This window comes from Pogona vitticeps, chromosome 2, assembly GCF_051106095.1.
Source record: "Pogona vitticeps strain Pit_001003342236 chromosome 2, PviZW2.1, whole genome shotgun sequence".
Taxonomy (NCBI): Eukaryota; Metazoa; Chordata; class Lepidosauria; order Squamata; family Agamidae; genus Pogona; species Pogona vitticeps.
In genome coordinates this window covers 83,439,883-83,460,816 of record NC_135784.1, presented here as the reverse complement: position 1 = coordinate 83,460,816, position 20,934 = coordinate 83,439,883, and the positions used below count along the sequence as shown (strand labels likewise).

Below are 20,934 nucleotides of genomic sequence, written 5' to 3'. Positions count from 1 at the left end.
ATCCAGCCATAAAATCTTAAAGTGAAATTCAGCCAGACTCATGTGGGTTGAAATTTCTTCATTCAGAGTCTTTCAGTAATAGGGTCTTCATCAGTATGTCGTGCCTTTCTGTCATAGGTGGCTGACAGGTAAGAATGTCTGTCCCAGATGGCTGATTCAGAGATATCACTAAAAGGCAGTAGATTGGCAGTCTTCTTTTTTTTAGTGGCCAAAATTGCAGTAGTAAGTAGATTAGGCCCATTGAATCAGAATTTACAGGAGCTGACTTATAAATACCCTGTTTGGCACATTTTGGATTTTTTGCTTGAGCCACTCCTGCTTTATTTAAAATATGTGTGTCCCCTTTGGAATAACATGTTTGCACTTCTTTCCCTTCAGCCTCTTCTTCGGATGTGTCCACATTCATTTATGACCCGGATACTGGAAACTATTTTGACCCAATAACAGGAGTATATTATGATCCCAATACGCAGGTGAGAATAATGTTTATGTTCATATTTGATTAAATCCTGTTGCTTTGTTCAATAAATTACACTAGAGTAGGTCTGTTGACTCAGTGGAGATTTGGTGAGTCGACTGCAAGTTCCATTGATTTGAATGATCCTATTCTACCTGTGCTAAAGTAAATCTCAACTAGATTCGTCTGGCGCCGACGCTGATGACATTTCGGCGCCAGGTCAAAACCTTCCTGTTCCAAATGGCTTTTAACTGAAATAATATCAGCTGTAGGTCTGATGGCAATTTTTAGAATATGTATTTTAATTGCATTTTAATTATTTTGCCCTTTTATTTTGCCTTTTTATTGTATTTTAAATGCTGTAAGCCGCCCAGGGACCTTCGGGTAGTGTGGGCGGCATATAAGTTAAATAAATAAATAAACAAACAAACAAACAAACAAACTACAGTACCCCCATTTGAATTAACGAAACTGATGTAGGAGTTGACTCACTAAATCTCCACTGATTCAATGGGCCTACTCTAGTGTGTTTTATTACACTAAGCAATGGGATTTTGGCTATTGTTCTCTAAACATATATCAAATATTTCCATCCAGAGGGAAGTGCCAATGGGTAGAGAAGAATCTACATCACCGCCACCTAGTGGAAGGAGGCATAGGAGTCGGGAAAGGTCAAGTGAAAAAGAGGAGACATGCAGTAAAGATAAAAGAGACAGAAGAGACAGACACAGAAGCAGACCAGCAAAGGTACACTTCTCTGTCACAAACTCATGGTTATGAATCAAGTGCCCCCCCCCAATAGTCTTAGGCCAGTGTCATACTCAACTTCTGTTGAACAAAAGATCCTGCAAGTGTAGAATTGGGCTACTTGTGCAAGTGTTGCCACTGATAAGCGAAGGGTGAAATTTAAAAAAAAAATTTAATGGAGATCAGTGTTTGAATCTCAGCAGTGCTTCACCTAGTCGCACAATTCCAGGTTACTGCACTGATGGGGATTTCTGATCAAAAGCCCAGTAGGAGAAGCGTCTCAGTCTGTTAGTGGGACTGAGGAGCAATGCTGCTATAATTAAATCTTGTCTTTGCAACTAGATAATTCTGGAGACTTGGAAGGATATGCATTGGATAGTGTTTACTTTAACCAACAACTAACTGATATAATTTCCACTTTATTGTCACTCTTTGCCACCCAAGGTCCTCATGAGCAAAAAAGCTTGTTCTATTGTAAAAACTAGTAGATCGAACAGACTTTCAAAGGAGGAAGTAGATTTATGGATGCAGAATCTAAATGTCTGTTTAAAAAGAAGCAAGCAGAGAAACATTGTTGTTATGAGCCCTCAAGTCGACTCCAACTAATGGCAACCCTAAGAGTGAGTGACCTCCAGAATGTCCCCTCCTTGACAAACCTACTCAGCTTGTGCAAACTCAAGGCTGTAGCTTCTTTGGTGGAGTCAACCCATCTCATTTTGGGGCTTCCTCATTTTCCGTTGTCTTCATCTTCATGTTGTTGTATTTCCCTGTATTTCTCATCTTCTCATAATGTGCCCAATGTATGACAGCCTCAGTTTTGTAATTTTGCTTATCAAGAGAATTCAGGTTGGATTTGGATCTAAGATCCATTTGTTTCAGTAAAGTTCTTCTCCCTCATTATATTTAAACAAATCAGTTTTTTTCCTCTTAGCTTCCTTTACTGTCCACTAGAGATGGGGTTATTCATATACAAATACCCCTGCACAGGTGGCGATAACGAGGGTCCAGCCCCATGGAGCTGGATGGTCCACTCACCGATCTGCTGTGGATACTGCGATTCTTCCAACGGCTCTGCAGACTGCGATCTGTGATCCACTCTTCAATCTTTCAGCAAGGCTTGTCCTCCCGCCTCGTGCCAGGAGTGGCTAGACGATCACGATCTGTGAAGCCATTGGAGGAATCACGGTGTCCGCAGCAGTGGCGGATTGGTGAGTGGACCGTCCGGCACCATGGGGCTGGACCCTCGTTATCGCCACCTGTGGGAGGATATTAATGTTCGTATGAATACACCTATCTCTACTGTCCACCTTTCGCCCTCCATACATAATAAACTAAAATGAAGCTAGGCTATTAAGATATATATATTTGTAATTGTACTATAAATGACTGACAGGTAAGATCACCCCAACTTACAGATTTTTCAAATGAACCAAAGGTCTGTTCAGTTTAGAGATCATGCAATCCTTGTTTGTCTTAGAGCTGACAAATAGGTAATACCCAGTTCACATCTAACACAACAATTTGAAAAGTGTAGGACTAGGAAGCACATTCATGGACCTATTCAGGTAGCTCAGGTTGTTCATCAAAACTGTTTTATTCTTGAAGACTCAACTCTTAATAGTGAGAAAGGATTGTGATTTGACTTGTGGACCATTGCTTGAAATTGCTCAGACTATGGTATTATCCAGTTTAACCATTCTATTTAATACCACAGGTACATGAGTATTTCATTTGCATCTAAGATAATATGGCTATAAGTATAGGATTTGAGATATGTAATAAATTTGTTCAGACATTTAGAACACAATTCCCAGTAACTATTTCCTCACATTCTAAGAGCTACTCAGTAAATGGATACTTTGAATTTTACTTTGTTTTAATGCAGGTCCGATTTAGTCTGAAGAGGGAGTACCAGCACTAATTACATTCTAGACTAGGAACTAGCTCAGGAGGGGAATTGAGAGTATATTTTCCATTGCTACTTATATCTAGGAGCAAACAAATTACCACATTGTATATGAGCCCTCCTTTGAAAGCTGTAATGCTCTAATTACTAAGCATTTAGGCACGTTGCAGTTCTCACCATAATTTGTTGTACTTGGGAGGGGAAGGCATAAAACAAGTGAGAGAGCACAAGCAAGGAAATATGTTTTGGTGTGCCAGTCATTTTAAAGGAAGACATAGTAGACTGGTGAAGAAAGGAAACTTTTAAGAACAATTGAAGAGCAAGTGGTGAGGAAGCCCAACTGGTTATAAAGTGAATGTCCACTCTTGCTGTTTCAGAATGAATTTGAAGAAGAGAAGGTTCCTGCTGAAGATGTCTTTAAAAAGCCACTACCTCCAGTGCTGAAGAAAGAAGAGAGTACACCCCCGGTAAGAAAAAAATTGCTTAGCTTTTTTTTTATTGGAGCACTTTTTCTTCTCCAGGTTTAATGTCTTTCTGGTAATCTTGACCAGGGTGGAGTCTCTTGCAGAAATATATTTAGCACAGACTATGGAGTTACAGTGCAGCAGTAGACAGCTTCTAGAGCTGCACCCCTCAACCTATCTCAGACCTTCAAAATAGCTGCATATTTCAGGATTGCATGTGGATCTCATTCCATTTTCATTTTTCTGTAGCCGAAAGTGGTGAATCCTCTGATAGGACTCCTAGGGGAATATGGTGGTGACAGTGAGAATGAGGAGGAGGAGGAAGAAGAAGAGCCACAGCCTCTGCCTCCGCGGCCAGCAGTACAAGTAGAGGAAAGGCCTCAGAAGGCTGAAAAAGAGGAAGATAAGTTGACCGACTGGAATAAGCTGGCCTGCTTACTTTGCCGGAGGCAGTTTCCAAATAAAGAAGTACTGATCAAGCATCAACAACTTTCCAACCTTCACAAAGTAAGAAGTGCGGCAATTCATTGAGGAGGGTTTTCCAATGTTCCTCTTGTATCTTACTTTATTTGACAGATTTTCTGATTGGCAGAAATTCTTGACAGAAACACTGCCAAAAATTATAAAGGCAGCCTCTCTAGAGACTTGTTTCCCCTTGCACACTTACAAGTTCCAGGGAGTCCTTGTGACTCACAAACATGCAGTGGTATACCTTTCAAAGGCACAAAGAAGTGGTGTGGGAAGGGCATGGAGGTAAAATGACTACTCTACCTTCTGCTGTTTGATAGCTCCCAGTCCCATAATTCAGCGTGGAGGACTCCCACTGAATTATGGGACTGGGTTTTTTCCCCCACAAAAGTCCTATCCCTAATAAACAGTCCTACACCTGATGCCAGTCATCCCTGGGAACTCATTACTTAGATCAGTGGTTCTTAACCTTGGGAAGCCCAGGTGTTCTTGGATTGCAATTCCCAGAAGCCTTTACCTCCAGCTGCATTGGCCAGGGTTTCTTGGAGTCGCAGTCCAAGAATACCTGGGTTACTCAAGCTTGGAAACCACTGCTTTAGACCAATGGATGTAGGAATCATTGCACCTGAGGGACATCCTTATATTCAGAGTGATGCTCAGGTAGAGAGGTTTTCCAAGTCACAAGGATCCTGAAAAAATGCAAGAGCAGGTGATTACTTTATTAGGCCACTCAGCTGCAAACAGCTAGCTTTCCATGATAATTCATCTCCCTCAGGCTGTGCACCAAGTTCTTGTGGATGATTCAGAAAAACTATATGTTAGATTCCAAAAGTTTCATGGCAGTTGTTTGTGCCAGGCAATCTTATTAAGGTGAGTTCAGAGGCAGTCTGCAAACAGCTTGTTGGGTGAGTTGGTATGGTTTCAAATTCCTCCCTAGGTGGCACTTATTTGGAATTTATTTCCCAACTGTTGAAACAAAGAGCCACCAGGTAATTTTCAACTACCTCGTTCCTTCCCCACCCCATCACCTTCTTTTGAAGTTTAAGATTTCTTTTCAGCTGGGGGACAAAGGCAATGCAACGACATGGCCAGCCTCCATCAGAGAGTTGGGATGAAAATTTAGTTTAACCACCAGGAGAGGCCAATTTTAGCCAAATCAAAGCCAAACCAACAGTGTTACCTGCTGGATGCTCTCCTCAGTTTGTAGTAAAAGTTTGACTGGCATCCACATTCTCCAATTGGTGCCCTGGGTGGCCATTTAAACAAGTAAATGAGCTTGTCAGTCACTCATTGTGGTCACAAAGACCACAAAGAAGCAGCACCTGTTGCTTACCTATAAGTATGGTTCTTTGAGTGGTCATCTGAATTTACACAACCCAGCCCCTTCCCCTCAGTCTACTGATACATGTTTTTATCAGCGGCAGGCTGGAAGAACTCAGGATTAGCTAAGGGGTGGGGAGCATGCACTGTGAAGAGGGTGTGGTTTAACAGACTTTTTGGCTCTGGAATGGGTAGCCACATGGGCTGCTCCTTCCACTTTTGTCGAGTAGCTGTGCTGTATTTCATTTGTAGAATACTACAGCACTTCCCACTCAAGAAGAGATAGTGCTGCACTACATCCCTTTTGTTTGGGGTTAACTTTTACACAGACCAAAAATGGAAGGTTGGACTGACTGTGAAGGTACTTTCTGATCAGTGGAGAATGGACTTGACATCTCTTCCGAGTGGGTGATTCTTTGGTGGTCAGGACAAGGGGGGGAGTCATTTTTCCCATCACATTTGCACAGTTCCCTCAAATAGGTAGAATCACCTAGGGCTCACTACCTATATCATGCTGCCTCAGTCTCTGTCCAGTTTTGTTCATTCCAGCCAGTAGAGTTCTCTTTGATCTAACTGCTGATGACTAGCTCTGTGAGTAGAGGGGATTTCTTCCTCCCAAACTAGACATGAAGTTTGTTTAGGCCTTTCTGCTTCTCTCTTGTGTGTTGAGTCTATTCTTCACTAATTAAAAACAAACTTCATGGTAAATCCTGTTTTTTTATTTTAACAGAAAACTTGACCAAGGACACTCATATTCTGGATCTTTACAGTATTAGGATTCCACTAACCAAACTGGTGTCATAATGGAAAAGCTCTGTTCCTAGTTAGAGGTATACTAAGCTACATTGACAGTGGCACCCAAAGCCATGGCTCAGATTTTTCTAAGAGGATTGGAAGAATATATTCTTTAAGAAGAGAGTAATAAAAATCAAAGTGTGTTGCTTACTGCCCTGTGATGCTTAAAGCACAATTCTGGGTGGTTTACAAATTAATTATGCAGGCTACACATTGCCCCCCCCCCAAAAGATAGGTACTCGTTTTACTGACCTCGGAAGGATAGAAGGCTGTATCAACCTTGAACTGGCTATCTGGGATTGAACCCCAGGTCGTGAGCACAGTTTTGGCTGCAGTACAGCAGTTTAACCACTGTGTCACAAGGCTCCTAATAAGTGGGTATTCCTTTGTTTACATTTTATGTTCTTTATTGCATTTATTTTGTAGTGTGTATTTAAATGTTTGCATTTAGTGGTGATTACATTTAGTGCATTTATTCCCAAATATCTACTATTCATCTTAATATTTCATTGCTAATACAATTTTATATTTGGATGAGAATTCTAAATATCTAGAAAAAATATTTTTCATTGTATAAGGTGAGATGACTTAAGAGCTGTTTGTTCTTTTTACTTTTTCTAACAGCAAAACCTAGAAATTCATCAAAAGATAAAGCGATCAGAGCAAGAGCTGGCATATTTGGAACGGCGAGAGCGAGAGGTAACTGGAGATTCAGAAAGGAATAGTGTGCTTTCTGTAGCTTTTGTGCTGCTAAATCTGATATGTAAACAAAACATTAACAATGGCCTCTATGTGTCTACCACCCTGACTGTAGCTACATAAATAGTACAAGACAGGAGAAACAGGCGGAAAGGGACTTTGTGTCCTTTCAAATATATTTGAGCTCCATCTGCCACCACTTCAAGTCATCATGGCTAATGATCAAGAATGGTCAGGTTCATACTCAGAAGCACCTGAAAAGTTGCAAGTTCCTGACCTCTCAGAGTTGGAATGTGATTCTGTAATGTGAATTAAAGTATCATTCTTAGTCCAACCTACTTTTGTCAGAAAATGGAAATACTGAACAGCAACATCACAGAGAAGAAAAGATGTTTAATAATGATTAGTGCACTGGACTAAATCAGCTTTCCTCATATGTGTAACCTGTGTATTTTGCTGTTATTCACCTTGCTATCTGGAGAGTGTTGATGCTTAACCTCATTTTTGGAAATAATAGTCTGGTAGTTGTTCCAAAATAAAGCCATTAGTCAGGAATAACTCTCAAGTGGGTAAAAAGCCCAAAACACATTGGCTGAGATCCTCTTGGAAGAGCTTAATGGCTGTAAATGATAATGATATCAAAATCTGTAAACTTCAATGTTTTCTAACACCTCCCTCTGGGGACTAGGAAGAGAGAAATAGGAAAGTTTATAACATCACCATTTACAACTGTGAAGTATTTCGACAGTATTTCAACCATTATTATTTAGTACTGTTTGTGCCTCATCCAGGGATCTTTCTCTTCGCGTGTAGAGGTTATCTGCAAATGCTTGTTATTTACTTGAGAATTTCCCAGAAGATTACTTTCCTTTCTTTCAGACTAGGCAACACACATCTCTTTGAGAGAGAAACATTTGCAAGTAGAAGATGCTAAAAGTTATAATTGTAGAATTTGTGTCCAGAAGAGGACCTGATTTCAGTTTGCAGAAATGTGCCGAGTTCCAAATTTCTGCTTTTGTATACATGCTAGTACACTTCTCCCTTCAACAACACTGGGGTTGGGCTGCTGGATCCCCGTGTAGTTAAAAATCTGTATAATTTTCATGCCTCCAAACATAACTACACAGCGTAAACAGTTGATTCAAAAACACACACACACAAACAGCTAAAGGGTCAGGCTGAAGTCTCTATCAGAGGAAAAATTGGAGGCACAATCTCTTCTCCCCACCCCTACCCCAGAGCAGTGCACTGCTGTGACCTTCCCTGACCCATGTCAACCTATCGTCTTACCCCAGCACTCTCCCTAGCCACCACGTGTCATTGCCATACCAGGAGAGGGGCCTGGTAGGGCAACAACGTATTTGCTTTGAAAATGTACAAATTGCAGTCTGTAGAACTCCTTGCCATAGGATGTGGTGATGGCATCAGGCCTAGATAGCTTTAAAAGGGGATTGGACAGATTTCTGGAGGAAAAGACCATGGTTAAAAGCCATGATAGGGATGTATAATCTCCAGGCTTAAAAGGAAGGTCCCTCCAAATGCCAGAAACCGGGGAGCGGTATCAGGAGACAGGTATCTAGTTGTCTTGTGTGCTCCCAGAGGCATCTGGTGGGGCCACCGTGAGACACAGGAAGCCGGACTAGATGGGCCCTTGGCTTGATCCAGCAGGGCTCTTACATTGTTATGCAGTCGTAGATGATGGTCATTCTCATTGCTTCTGAATTTTCCCAAACCTCTACAATCTGCTGCAACTTCACAAAACAAGGAATGAAGCTATATAAATTCCAATTCAGATTATATGTTTGGGAGAACTTTCTGAAAACCACTGACCAGGGTGCTGAGAAAAACTTCTCCATTCAGCCTTGGTCAATATTTGCAAGAAGCTGTCTTTGAAGCAGGTGCTGTTGTCAATATAAAAAACCACGTGAAACCACCAATCACAGCCACATCAGTCTCAGCTTCACTGGGACAATATACAGCCTACCATTATAAATACTTCACCTACGGGTCACCCATCCACATGGCCTTGCTTAGGGCTTCCCTTTGGTCACCTCCACCAACACTGGGGGAAGACTTTCCAGTGCTGAGATCCAAGAAATAAGCCTCTGAATGCCAGGCAGATGCAGGTGAAACAGAGGTTGCTCAGACCAGGAAGAGGTCCAAGAAATCCACCAAAAGTGTACTGACTGGAGCTACTTCCTAGAAATCCCCTTCAGTGAACACATCCAGCTTTCAGCCATTCCCCCCATCTACACCTGTTTTAACAATGAAACCATTTGTATCATTACTGAACACAGTGCCAACCAAGTAGGTCCTGATCATGATCCAGATGCTCTTGTCCCTGATCTCAATGCTCATACCTCACAGCCAGTGTGTCAACACGGCTATTCCCCTGTGCATACTTAACACAGTTCCCAACAAGATGTGACCATATTATTCTTTAGTACTGCTTTATACCAAAGAACTCCTCAAGGTACACCTTAAAGGATTTATCAACATAACCTTGTTTGATATTAAGCTTATGACTCTACTGCTATCCCAAGCATACACAGGTGTGTTAAATTCTCTACAGGCATATTCTGCTGGGCTTTGTCACACTACTTCAGCATTCGTTTCGTTTAGTCGTGTCTGACTCTTCGTGACCCCATGGACCAGAGCACGCCAGGCCCTCCTATCTTCCACTGCCTTCCAGAGTTGGGTCAGATTCATGTTGGTTGCTTCGGTGACACTGTCCAGCCATCTCATCCTCGGTCGTCCCCTTCTCCTCTTGCCTTCACACTTTCCCAACATTAAGGTCTTTTCCAGGGAGTCATCTCTTCTCATGAGATGGCCAAAGTATTGGCGCCTCAGCTTCAGGATCTGTCCTTCCAGTGAGCACTCAGGGTTGATTTACTTTAGAATTGATAGGTTTGTTCTCCTTGCAGTCCAGGGGACTCTCAAGAGCCTCCTCCAGCACCACAATTCAAAGGCATCAATTCTTCGGCGGTCAGCTTTCTTTATGGTCCAGCTCTCACTTCCATACAGCACTACAGGAAAAACCATAGCTTTGACTATTCGGACTTTTGTTGGCAAGGTGATATCTCTGCTTTTTAAGATGCTGTCAAGGTTTGTCATCGCTTTCCTCCCAAGAAGCAGGTGTCTTTTAATTTCGTGGCTGTTGTCTCCATCTGCAGTGATTATGGAGCCCAAGAAAGTAAAATCTGTCACTGCCTCCGTATCTTCCCCTTCTATTTGCCAGGACGTGATGGGGCCAGTGGCCATGATCTTAGTTTTTTTGATGTTGAGTTTCAGACCGTTTTTTGCACTCTCCTCTTTCACCCTCTTTATAAGGTTCTTTAGTTCCTCCTCACTTTCTGCCATCAGAGTGGTATCATCTGCATATCGGAGGTTGTTGATATTTCTTCCGGCAATCTTAATTCCGGCTTGGGATTCCTCCAGTCCAGCCTTCCGCATGATGTATTCTGCATATAAATTAAATAAGCCGGGGGACAATATACAGCCTTGTCATACTCCTTTCCCAATTTTGAACCAATCAGTTGTTCCATATCCAGTTCTAACTGTTGCTTCCTGTCCCACATATAGGTTTCTCAGGAGATGGATAAGGTGGTCAGGCACGCCCATTTCTTTAAGGACTTGCCATAGTTTGCTGTGGTCCACACAGTCAAAGGCTTTTGCATAATCAATGAAGCAGAAGTAGATGTTTTTCTGGAACTCTCTGGCTTTCTCCATAATCCAGCGCATGTTAGCAATTTGGTCTCGAGTTCCTCTGCCCCTTCGGAATCCCGCTTGTACTTCTGGGAGTTCTCGGTCCTTCAGCATTACTTGACTAATAAACCTGTCTCCTGTCACCGACCTTAGAGGAAGGGACCTTAGTCTCCTAAGGTCTTCACAATGCTGCCAATACAATACCCTGTGATACTGATTGCTGCATCAATATTGTTTTCTAAGCCACGGGATCATGATATGGAACAGCTGGCATCAAACAAGGAAGTAGGATAATTAGTATTGGACCTGCCGCCTCCCTGTTCTTCATCCCCAATCATTTCTGGTTGTGGGTGATGCAGCCCTGACTTCTCCCTCTGGAGATCTCAGACCGTATGCCAAATTGGCTCTTTGGATGGCAAAGTCACTGGGTATTTATGTAAAGGAAGTTTCACTGCTGGTTGATGACGCTGTATTTAGCAGAGTGTATCAGTAATCCTCTGCTCTAACTCTGTTGCCTCTTCTACCTGCTCTGGCAACCTTAATTTAGCAGTCATGAACTAAACTATACTTCCCAACTTCCTGTTGACATTGAGCATTTCTATTACGTGCAGGAAGAAAGTGCTGCCTATTTCTTTGATTACTGTATTCTCTTTCAAACTGCATTGCTGTTGAAGCCTCATGGACAAGAGGAAAGCAGGCTGCACATTTCTCTGCTGAATAAAAGCAGACAAAACTTGACATCTGAGGCAGACACTCATATTCTTCTGCAGTCTTGGCAATCGGAATCAATAGTTGTTAGATGGTGATGGTGATATATCAGCAATTCCTATAGAAGTTGGAGGCATTCCTTCAATGTCTGCATGATGACCATAAGGCAATTGCATTCCCCTTTCAAGCTGAGGCTTTTAGACTCGTGGGGGCATCAGATTAAATGCCTGACAGAACTGCACATCCAAGGTGATCTCAGGCACTATTGCACTATGTCATATCTGACCTAGCACAAATAGGTTTCTGAAGATTCCAGCCTACTCATTGAAGGCCTGCATTTGATGGAGAAGTATCTTTCAGTGACAAGACTGAGGAGTTAACAGACCACCGCTTCACAATCCCAACATTAATAAGGTTGTCAACAGAACTGGAGTAAGAACACTAGATCTTATTCTAAAGCGAAATTATGTCTCCAGAGCTCCAGAACCTTGCACCATTTCTTGAGAATATTCCCAAAGCGTACTCTGCACCTTGATACTTCCTTTCTACTCAGTGTAGTGTCTTAATTCCACCTGAAGCAGAACACTGTCTTGCCCACTTTTTATCAGGGTCCAACTATTCTATCAGAGCAGGCCTTGTGTACTTTCAATGTTCTTAAAGCAGTAGTGTTATACACCCCCAGGACTGCATTTTTCAAGTGTTCCATTCAACTTTTTGTATGTTATGTTAGTGACTGCAAGATTTTCCACTTTTTCTCCAGTGTTTCACTCACTGGGGAACAGACTGCCTCTCCCTGGTGTATAGACTCATTGGATGTCCTCCATCCACTCTGAGAATTCTCTCAACAAGACCACTTCCAACATCAGCTGAAACTGTTCACTAGAAATTCTTCTGCCTGCAGGACACCTTCTTTATACCAAGGTGGTCCACAGCTTTTCACATTCATCCACCATTGCCATCTGGTTGTTTGTTCTCAAGCTGAGGCATCTTTCATCAGGACAGTTCTTTCCTTTATGCTGTCCAGACACTGGTTAAACAGCTTATAAGTTTCACAGCAGTGTGAGTAACAGAGATCTGAGAAAAGAATGATGTGTTTCAGTAAATTTGGTTCTTCTAATGGTCATCTGAGAACTTGCACAACCTACTCTCCTACCCTTATGTTTCCATTCTGTTTCTGTTAAATTGTGGCAGGCTATAACTGAACAACTCAAGTTCAGGTGCACTTAGATATGCATGGTGAAGGGTGGGGGTAGGCTTCCTTTCTGACTCAGCTGCACAATGTTCCAAACAGGTGTCCACACAGTCACATAACGGTACCCATTGCTGTCAGTTTCCAGACAGCCACTTGAAGAATCGTACTTTGCAAAATAAAGCATCATTTCATTTGTAGCAAATTTGATGAAGATATAAAGCAGCAGATAGTTATTTTGGAAGAACTTGAATATTAGCTTGATAATATCAAATAAGGTAGATTAAAATTTTTTTTTTGCAGAGTATAAATGGTTGAGTTCTATCTCTGTATCTTCCTCATTCAAAGCATCTGGGGAACGAAATAAGATGTTTGATTGCAGTATTAAAGGACTTAGCAACTTTCTTCCACTACCTATATCACATTTGAAATTTGCAGGGAAACAAACTTTAGGCACCGCATCAGAGCAGGAGTTTACTAACTCTGCTTTCTGTCATAAAGGGAAAGTTTAAAGAAAAAGCAAGTAGCCGAAGAGAGAGATTTGAGGAACGGGAGTCCCCAGAGAGAAAACGGCCAAGAAACTTCAGGAATTCTGAAAGGTAATGCTGTGTCATTTTCTCACAAAATAACGTATCCTTATAATGTCTTGTGTGTTTTGTATATAGGAAATGAAAAGAAACAGCATTAATGATAACATTAATAATATTTCCTGCATGTAGATATTTCAGAGAATTCAAAATACCGTGCATACATCTTCAGCAATCTTTACAATAATTTTAAAAAGTAGATCAGTATTTCTATAGAACAAATTGGAGGTTGAGGTCAGGAGAGAATGGGTTGCTCCCTAGTGAGGATGGAGTTCATGACTGAGGGGAGATTTGAATGAAAAAGCTTCCTGGTTAACATTGTTAATTACATTGTTAACTACATTCAGATTTCAATATATCTTCTAATAAGCTACTATTTGTAAGAGTCAAGAAATTTAGTAATATATGTCTGATATGATGAAGAGGCAGAGATGCAGTTTGTGAGGATGTTTTGCTTTCTCCTCTCTATAAGTCTGAGAAATTTGTAGATTTCTTAACCCTAAGAGTTAGAGGCACACAGAAATTGCCTGTAAGAAGTCTTGCACAGAGTACTTCATTTGATCCATCAGGACAGCTGTGTTTTTAAGGGAAGAATGTGCCTATCCAAAGTCACTTAGCACAAGTTGGTTACACCTTAAATGTTAGGACATCCTTTGCAGATCCTGTTGCTCTTTAAATATAAACTGTGTAAGACCAGAGTACAGTGGTGCCTCGCATAGCGAGGTTAATCCGTTCCGGATTAACCTTCGCTATAGCGAAACATCGCTAAACGGAATAAAAAAAGCTATAGAAACGCATTGAACTTCGTTCAATGCGTTCCTATGGCTTGAAAACTCACCGTTAAGCGATGTTTCTCCATAGCGCCGCCATTTTCGCGCCCTCGGTAAGCGAGGGCAGGGCGCGAAAATGCGGCGCGGACCTTCCGGTGGCCATTTTGGAACCGCCGATCAGCTGTTCTCCCCCGCTTCGTTGTGCAAAAATCGCTAAGCGAATCGCTTAGCGATCATCGCACAGCGAAAAATCGCCATAGGGGCCATCGCTGAGCGAATGCTCCAGCGATGGCCCAGAGTGCCTCGTTAAGCGATTTCATCGCTCAGCGAGGCACTCGTTAAGCGAGGCACCACTGTAATTATAGGAGAGAGAGAAATAGGATTTACAAGATTTGACTCTTCCTTTAGATAATGAGCCTCTAGGAAGGAGAATGTCAAGTCTTCTTTGAGTTACAATTGTACCTGTGAAATGTGTGGTTAATATAATACAATGACTTATGCTGTGCGTTCTCTTGAAAATGCCTTCATGTTAATGTCCTAAATTTGCTTGCAGTGATTATAAGCCCACAGATAAAGGAAGGACAGACAGCAGTAACAAAGGAAGCCGTATGATGCAGGCTATGGGCTGGAAGGAAGGCTCAGGTCTAGGACGCAATGAGCAGGGCATGACATCACCAGTGGAGGTAAAACATGGATTTATGAAAGTGATTATTTTTCAGTAGCTGAAATCCTGTTCATAGCATAAACCAAATTGTAGCTTTTAGTTCATTCATCCCTACTAAACAAAGCATCCCTGTCATAATTCTCAAGGGCACATAAATGTTGACATGTGTGCGTGCATCCCCCCGACTAAGAATTGCACTCTCTCTTAGCAAGGAGGAAGGTTATGATTTGGCTTGTATCACAAACAGGATTTCTGCCAATGATTCTTGTTTAGGTGCATGAACTATATACTTAATGAGCACGCTATTTTCTGAGACACCTCTGAAAAACTGCTGTCAATTTGTAGGCTGTCAGTTTGCAGCTCCTACTTAAATTAATTTCTATTCTTACTACTATCACCATTTTTGTCATACCTTTCCACTACTAAATAGTCTCAAAGTGGCTTATAGTCCTCATAAAACATTATAAAAACAAATTCAATCGCAGAATCATGAAAATCATACAAAAGCAAATATAAACTTATCTGTGAAGATTCTCAGTCATCCAGGTAAGGTTATCTGGAGGTTGAATCATGGCAACTGGACTTCTTTCTTATTAGGTTGAAATGTTTTGCTACTCGTCCAAGTAGCTTCTTCAGTCTGAGGAGAGTTGGTAGGAAACCCCTGATACATTGTTCACATTGGTTTCACTTCCCCTGGGTCTGAATAGGCAGGTTAGATAGACAAAGGACTGGGGGTGCAGAAGTGGGATTTTCACTCCCTCCAGTCCTTTGTCCATCTATTCAGACCAGGGGGAAGTGAAACCAATGTGAAGGATGTATCAGGGATCTCTTACCAACTCTCAGACTGAAGAAGGTACTTGGATGAGTAGCAAAATGTTTCAACCTAGTAAGACAGAAGTCACCATGATTCAACTTTCAGACAAACATAAACACTAAAATACAATGGTGCCTCGCTTAACGACGATAATCCGTTCCAGGAAAATCGCTGTTAAACCAAAACATCGTAAAACGAAATAAAAAACCCCATTGAAACACATTGAAACCCGTTCAATGCGTTCCAATGGGGTAAAAACTCACCATCCAGCGAAGATCCTCCATACGGCGGCCATTTTCGCTGCCTGTATAGCAAGGAATCCGTCCCTAAACACAGCGGGGAGCCATTTTAATTACCCAGCAACCATTTTGAAACTGCCCATCAGCTGTAAGAAAAATGTTGTTTTGCGAAGAATCAATTCCCAAAGCAGGGAACCGATCATCGCAAAGTGAAATTCCCCCATTTAGACCATTGTTTTATGATCGCAATTGCGATTGCTAAAAGATCGTTAAGCGGATTCATCGTAGTGCGGGGCAATCGTAAAGCAAGGCACCACTGTAAATTACATCAAAAAACAGTTAATATTATAACAGTATTATGAACCAGTTTCAAACATCTTTTCACATCCTTCCTTAAAAGAAATTTAAGTGAAAAGAAGACTGCAACAATGGAAGGAATACATTCCACAGCTTGGTAGTAGCATGGGAAAAAGCCTTCTCCTGTGTGCCTTTCAGGTGGACCTCTGCAACTCTCGGCATTCTCAAGAAGGTCTCTCCTGAAGCTTTTAATGTTTGGATAGATACATAATGAGACAGTCAGACCCCAGGTGACTTAGGATTTTGGAACCAGTTAGTGGAAAAGGATAAGGAATTTGTGTTGCCCTTTGTTTCCAAACAAGAGGGAGTTCTCTACCCAGATGTGTGTGTGTCTTAGGTAACAACTTGTCTTTCAGTTGACAAAAGAAACAGGTTAAATCAACAGTCCTGTGACACCCTTCATAGATCTGAATTAATGGTTGAGTCATTCACTGTCTAGGAAATGACTCTTGACAACTATCATTTTTAAAAATAATTTATTGACTGCAAAATACACCAAAAATACAAAACTAACCAATAAAAAAACTTAATACGTACATAACTAAGTGCCCCCTCTCCACCAGAATTTTTTGAAGACATGCTGTATTTGTGTCATTTAGAATTGTATTTGTCATTCCCAAGGATGAGCATCAATGCATCAGGCCTCTTGTGCTTCTAGTATGTTTCATATTCTCTCCTTCTCACCATTGTATAATCTCCTGAGGCTGTGATCCATACATCTGTAGAAATGGGCTACATCCTACTGAAGTTTATACCAAATAAAACTAGTGAGTCTAAAATATGCCATGTTTTTGCTGCAACTAACAGCTATCTCCTTGAAAAACTGATCCTTGAAAAACTGAAAAATTGGGTGGAAAAATTCTCTGAACTTCCTAGCATCTTTTATGGAAGAAAAGTATACTCACCCAGTTTCATTTCTTGACATTCTCTATGGGAGAAAGACTTTTAATGTTGTGCTTCTAGTGCATCCAGATGTGAAAAGCGTAATGCATCTGAAGGACCACCTTCTCTTGTACTCTGCTGTCTGTTCAATGAAATCACCAGAAGAGACTCTTAGAATTTCATGTTGACATATGAGGTACCGTTGATGGAACCAACATAAAAGGCCCTCTTCAGTTGCAGCTCCAGCTGCCTCCTGTTTTAATTGGGTTGCTACATCATGGTTCCATGGTAACAGGTTGTGGGGTGCTTGAAAAAGGACATCACCATTTGTTCAATATAGCAGTGCTTCCCACTCTTGGATAACACATGTATTCTTGGACCACAACTCCTAGAAACCCCAGCCTGCATAGCTGGTAGTAAAAGCTTCTGGGAATTGCAGGCCAAGGTTACCCAAGGTTGGGAACCACTGCAACAAAGGATTTATTGACTGTAATGACAGTAAATAAGATACAGTTTATCAGATGAAGAAAGCTCTGCAGCTCTATAGCAGTAGGTGGTGGAATAGGTCCGAGTTCCAGCTGAGGCACACATTCCTTGAGGTTGAGCCATGTGGGCATTTGAACACTCCTGGCTCCAGTCAGCGAATCAATGTCCAGCAAGTATCAATACTTTTATGCAAAGGGGTATCTCTATTCCAGAACTACTACTACTAGATTGAAGTAGTTGGTGGCAATCAGGAGCAGGCAACCCTATCTCTTTCAGGCATGGCTTAGCTTCTCAGAAGCTACAGGCACCTTGTTAGCCTATATGGGAAAGCATCCCACTTTACATCAGTGCAGCCCGGTGTGAGGATGAGCTCATGAGAACATCCAAGGTAGGAAGAATAACAACAGATTTAAAACCCTAACACCAAGAAATACAATCCAAAGTGCCCCAAATGCTCAATGATAGGAAGAATGGGGAAATTCACACTTTTCACTAATTTCCACAAGCCTCTTATTAATGGTTTTCTCTCAGCATATAAACATTTCTGTCTCAAGCCTTTCACTTGGCTGAACTTGATTCTGATTTTTGAAAATGTCTTTGGATTTGGTATAATTTTAGTCTGCTAATGCTTTTTATTGTTTGTTGGGTTTTTTATTATGACATTTCTCTTTGTTTTACTCCTATTTTAGTTGCTTTGTTGAAGTGGAAACTGTGGAGCACACACTTAAATATAGCTGAATAGGAATGGGAATATGGTGGGTCTCAGTTCTGAGGATGGGGTTCAGAAAGGGAATCAATAAAATGAAATTAATATAACACCACTTCATAAAGGACCAAACAATCAGTGTCTTTTTCAAATGTGTTAGGCAAGACTAGGTGGTTTTGAAGATACGTCCATCATATGCTATTCCTTTTATCAAAGATACTGAGTATTTTTTAAATTACACTTAGTATCAAAGAACATGTGTTTTGTTCCCTGGCAATGAAAAAAACAAGCTCATAAATTTCTGGTGCAAGCACTATATCATATACATTATATTTTTCTCTTACAGCCAGAAAGCCGGAAGAGGGGAGCTGGCTTAGGAACCCAAGGGAGACCCAGTAGAAGGCAATCTAATGAAACATACAGAGATGCTGTACGGAGAGTCATGTTTGCCCGCTACAAGGAACTTGAATAAAAACATGGAAATAATTCCCAACACATCCTATACCCTTCAGCCCTCCTGTGTGTGTGTCCTTGTTTTTTTTTCCCTTTTGGAATCAATGTTTCTTTTTCCTGCTGAGGTGTTTTTGTTTCATGTTTTTCAAATAAAAGGGAAAAGTAAGTGTTTGGTCTTTTCTTTCCTTCTTTCCAAATTTTTGAACTGAATCTTAATTGGGAAACAGGATTTTAATTCAGGCACACTTCTATGTAGCTGTGTGCATCTGCAGTATACTGGGTGCCATAAATATCCCTCTGAATAGTTAGTCTGTATTATATTCATGGGCTTGTACCACGGCCCTTCACAGATGCGGACGATGCATGAGGAATAATCCAGGATTAAAGGAAGAGAGTTCTGCTGGGGTGTTGGATTGAGTTTTGTTATCTGCTGGAAGGGACTATGCAAATCTGGCTTTACAAACATGGAGATAAAAGATTGGAGTTCTGAGTTGTTATTTGTGCTTCTGAAAACTACGTAGCCTCTTTAAACCAAAAGCCTAATGGGGAAATTAACAGTGGTAGCATATAAACACTTCATGTAACTATAGACAAGAAGCAATATTTAAAAATGTCCAGTGTCCTATTGTTCATGTAGCACATGAGAAAATTAGCTGGATGAACATTTGCAAAGGAATGTCGTGTAAAAAGGTTAATAACCAATAATTATTAGTAAATTGAGAGCACACAGCAAGAGAAAAGAGGATATGACTGATGGAATGAAAACCAAATTACGCTGGTATTAGAAAATGATTTACTTGCACTAGGACAGAACTTTGATTTGTAGTCACAGCTCAGACTCCTCAGTACCTTATACAGTATTTCATGTCACATTACTGTTGATATAGCAAGAGGTGATTGAAATAATAGTTTTTTATTTCAAGAAATGTAAGTGCTATGCAGGGCTGTGGGTTTTTTTTTTTTTTTGCATTTTTGTTTAAATAAGCAATCTTGTTAACAGAAAAATGCACATAAAGCAGAACAAGAAATATCAATATTTCGGTTGCATAGGAGGAGTTGATATCAAGAATTATTATGAAGCTCAATGCAGAGATGAATGGAATTTGCATATAATGTTGTGGTACTTGCACAGGGTTGATAACAGACAATGTTAAATTTGTTTTAACTTCATCTTTTCCCGAAAGACAATCTATGACCTCCAGGCAAATGTGAAGTACAGTGGAGAGGGCAGGATTACAGTTTGAGATTAATAAACAAATGATCAGGGAATACTTTATTACGTATTTGGAATGAGTTCGAATTTCCAAGGCTTGATGAACAGCATCCATAAGTATTGAAGGAACTGGCTAAAAAGCTCTCAGAAACATTGTCTTTTATTTTCTCAAAATCATGGTGAAGTGCCAGAGGACTGGAATAGGGCTAATGCTATTACTTTTGACCAAACTCTGGGAGGCAGTGGAAGACAGGAGGGCCTGCCGTGTTCTGGTTCATGGGGTCACAAAGAGTTGGATACAACTTAAAAGACTGAACAACAACATGCTATTCCTATGTTCAAAAAGGGCAAAAAAGAGGTACTAGGGAACTACAGACCAGGCATGATACCACCATTAAAAGTAAAACTTGTATTTATAAAAGCAATTATTTGTCAATGGGTAAAAATTCTATTCATAGTGTAAACCAAATTGTAACTTTCAGTTCATTCCTCCCTGGTAAAGCATCCCTGCCACAATGCAGTAATAACTAGAAGCCAGCATGGACTTGTCAAGAACAAATTCTTCCATCCAGACCAATCTTATCTCATTTTTTATCAACTATTCTCCTTGGTAGATGGTGAGAATGCAATAAGATACTGTGACTTAAGCTAAGTTTTTGACAAAAGTGCTCCACAATATTCTGATTAGCATACTAGGTGTGGGCTGGATAGAACAGCTATCAAATGGATACACAGTCAGTTACAGAATTGTACTCAATGTCTCCTCAAACTGGGAGGAGATATTTTGTTGTATGGGTATATTATGTATATACTTACAATGACAATAAATTTATTTGATTATTTGATTTGATAACAGTGGGGGCTCGACCTACGAACGGTTCTACATACGAACTTTTCGACTTACGACCACTCTCAGGAATATACGGACTCAACTTGCGAATTTAGATTAGAATTACAAACTGTTTTTTTTTCCTTTTTGAAAATCTAAGGCATCAGGTTAAAAGGAAAAAAAAATATCCCCCTCTAGAGGCAGAAGGCGGAATAGTAGCTTCCCATTAGTTTTTATGGTCAGAAAAGAGCAGATACGGATTAAATGGTTTTCAATGCATTCCTATGGGAAATGCAGATTCGACCTACGAACTTTTCGACCTGCAAACCGCCTTCCAATACGGATTAAGTTCGTAAGTCGAGACCCCAGTGCGCCTTAACAAACTGTATTTTACTAATGACTTGCATGAGGAGGTGCAGGGAATGCTTTCCTGTGGATTATACAACATTGGATGGAATAGTTAATACCCTGGAAAT

The 20,934-nt window shown here is 40.8% G+C and overlaps 1 protein-coding gene across 8 annotated transcripts in view; it reads left to right on the top strand.

Annotated features, from left to right (window-relative positions):
* Positions 1–18,582, top strand: part of RBM6 (RNA binding motif protein 6) — a 78,756-nt gene extending 60,174 nt beyond the window's left edge. For all 8 annotated transcript variants that reach the window (XM_020789346.3, XM_020789337.3, XM_078385513.1 and 5 more), the window contains exons 14-21: positions 379–473; positions 1,055–1,204; positions 3,488–3,577; positions 3,824–4,081; positions 6,782–6,856; positions 12,960–13,057; positions 14,369–14,498; positions 18,310–18,582. In XM_020789346.3, coding sequence (XP_020645005.3) covers positions 379–473; positions 1,055–1,204; positions 3,488–3,577; positions 3,824–4,081; positions 6,782–6,856; positions 12,960–13,057; positions 14,369–14,498; positions 18,310–18,435 — 1,022 coding nt within the window. In that variant the 3' untranslated portion in view covers positions 18,436–18,582. The remainder of the gene's footprint in view (positions 1–378; positions 474–1,054; positions 1,205–3,487; positions 3,578–3,823; positions 4,082–6,781; positions 6,857–12,959; positions 13,058–14,368; positions 14,499–18,309) is intronic.
* Positions 18,583–20,934: the final 2,352 nt, after the last annotated feature.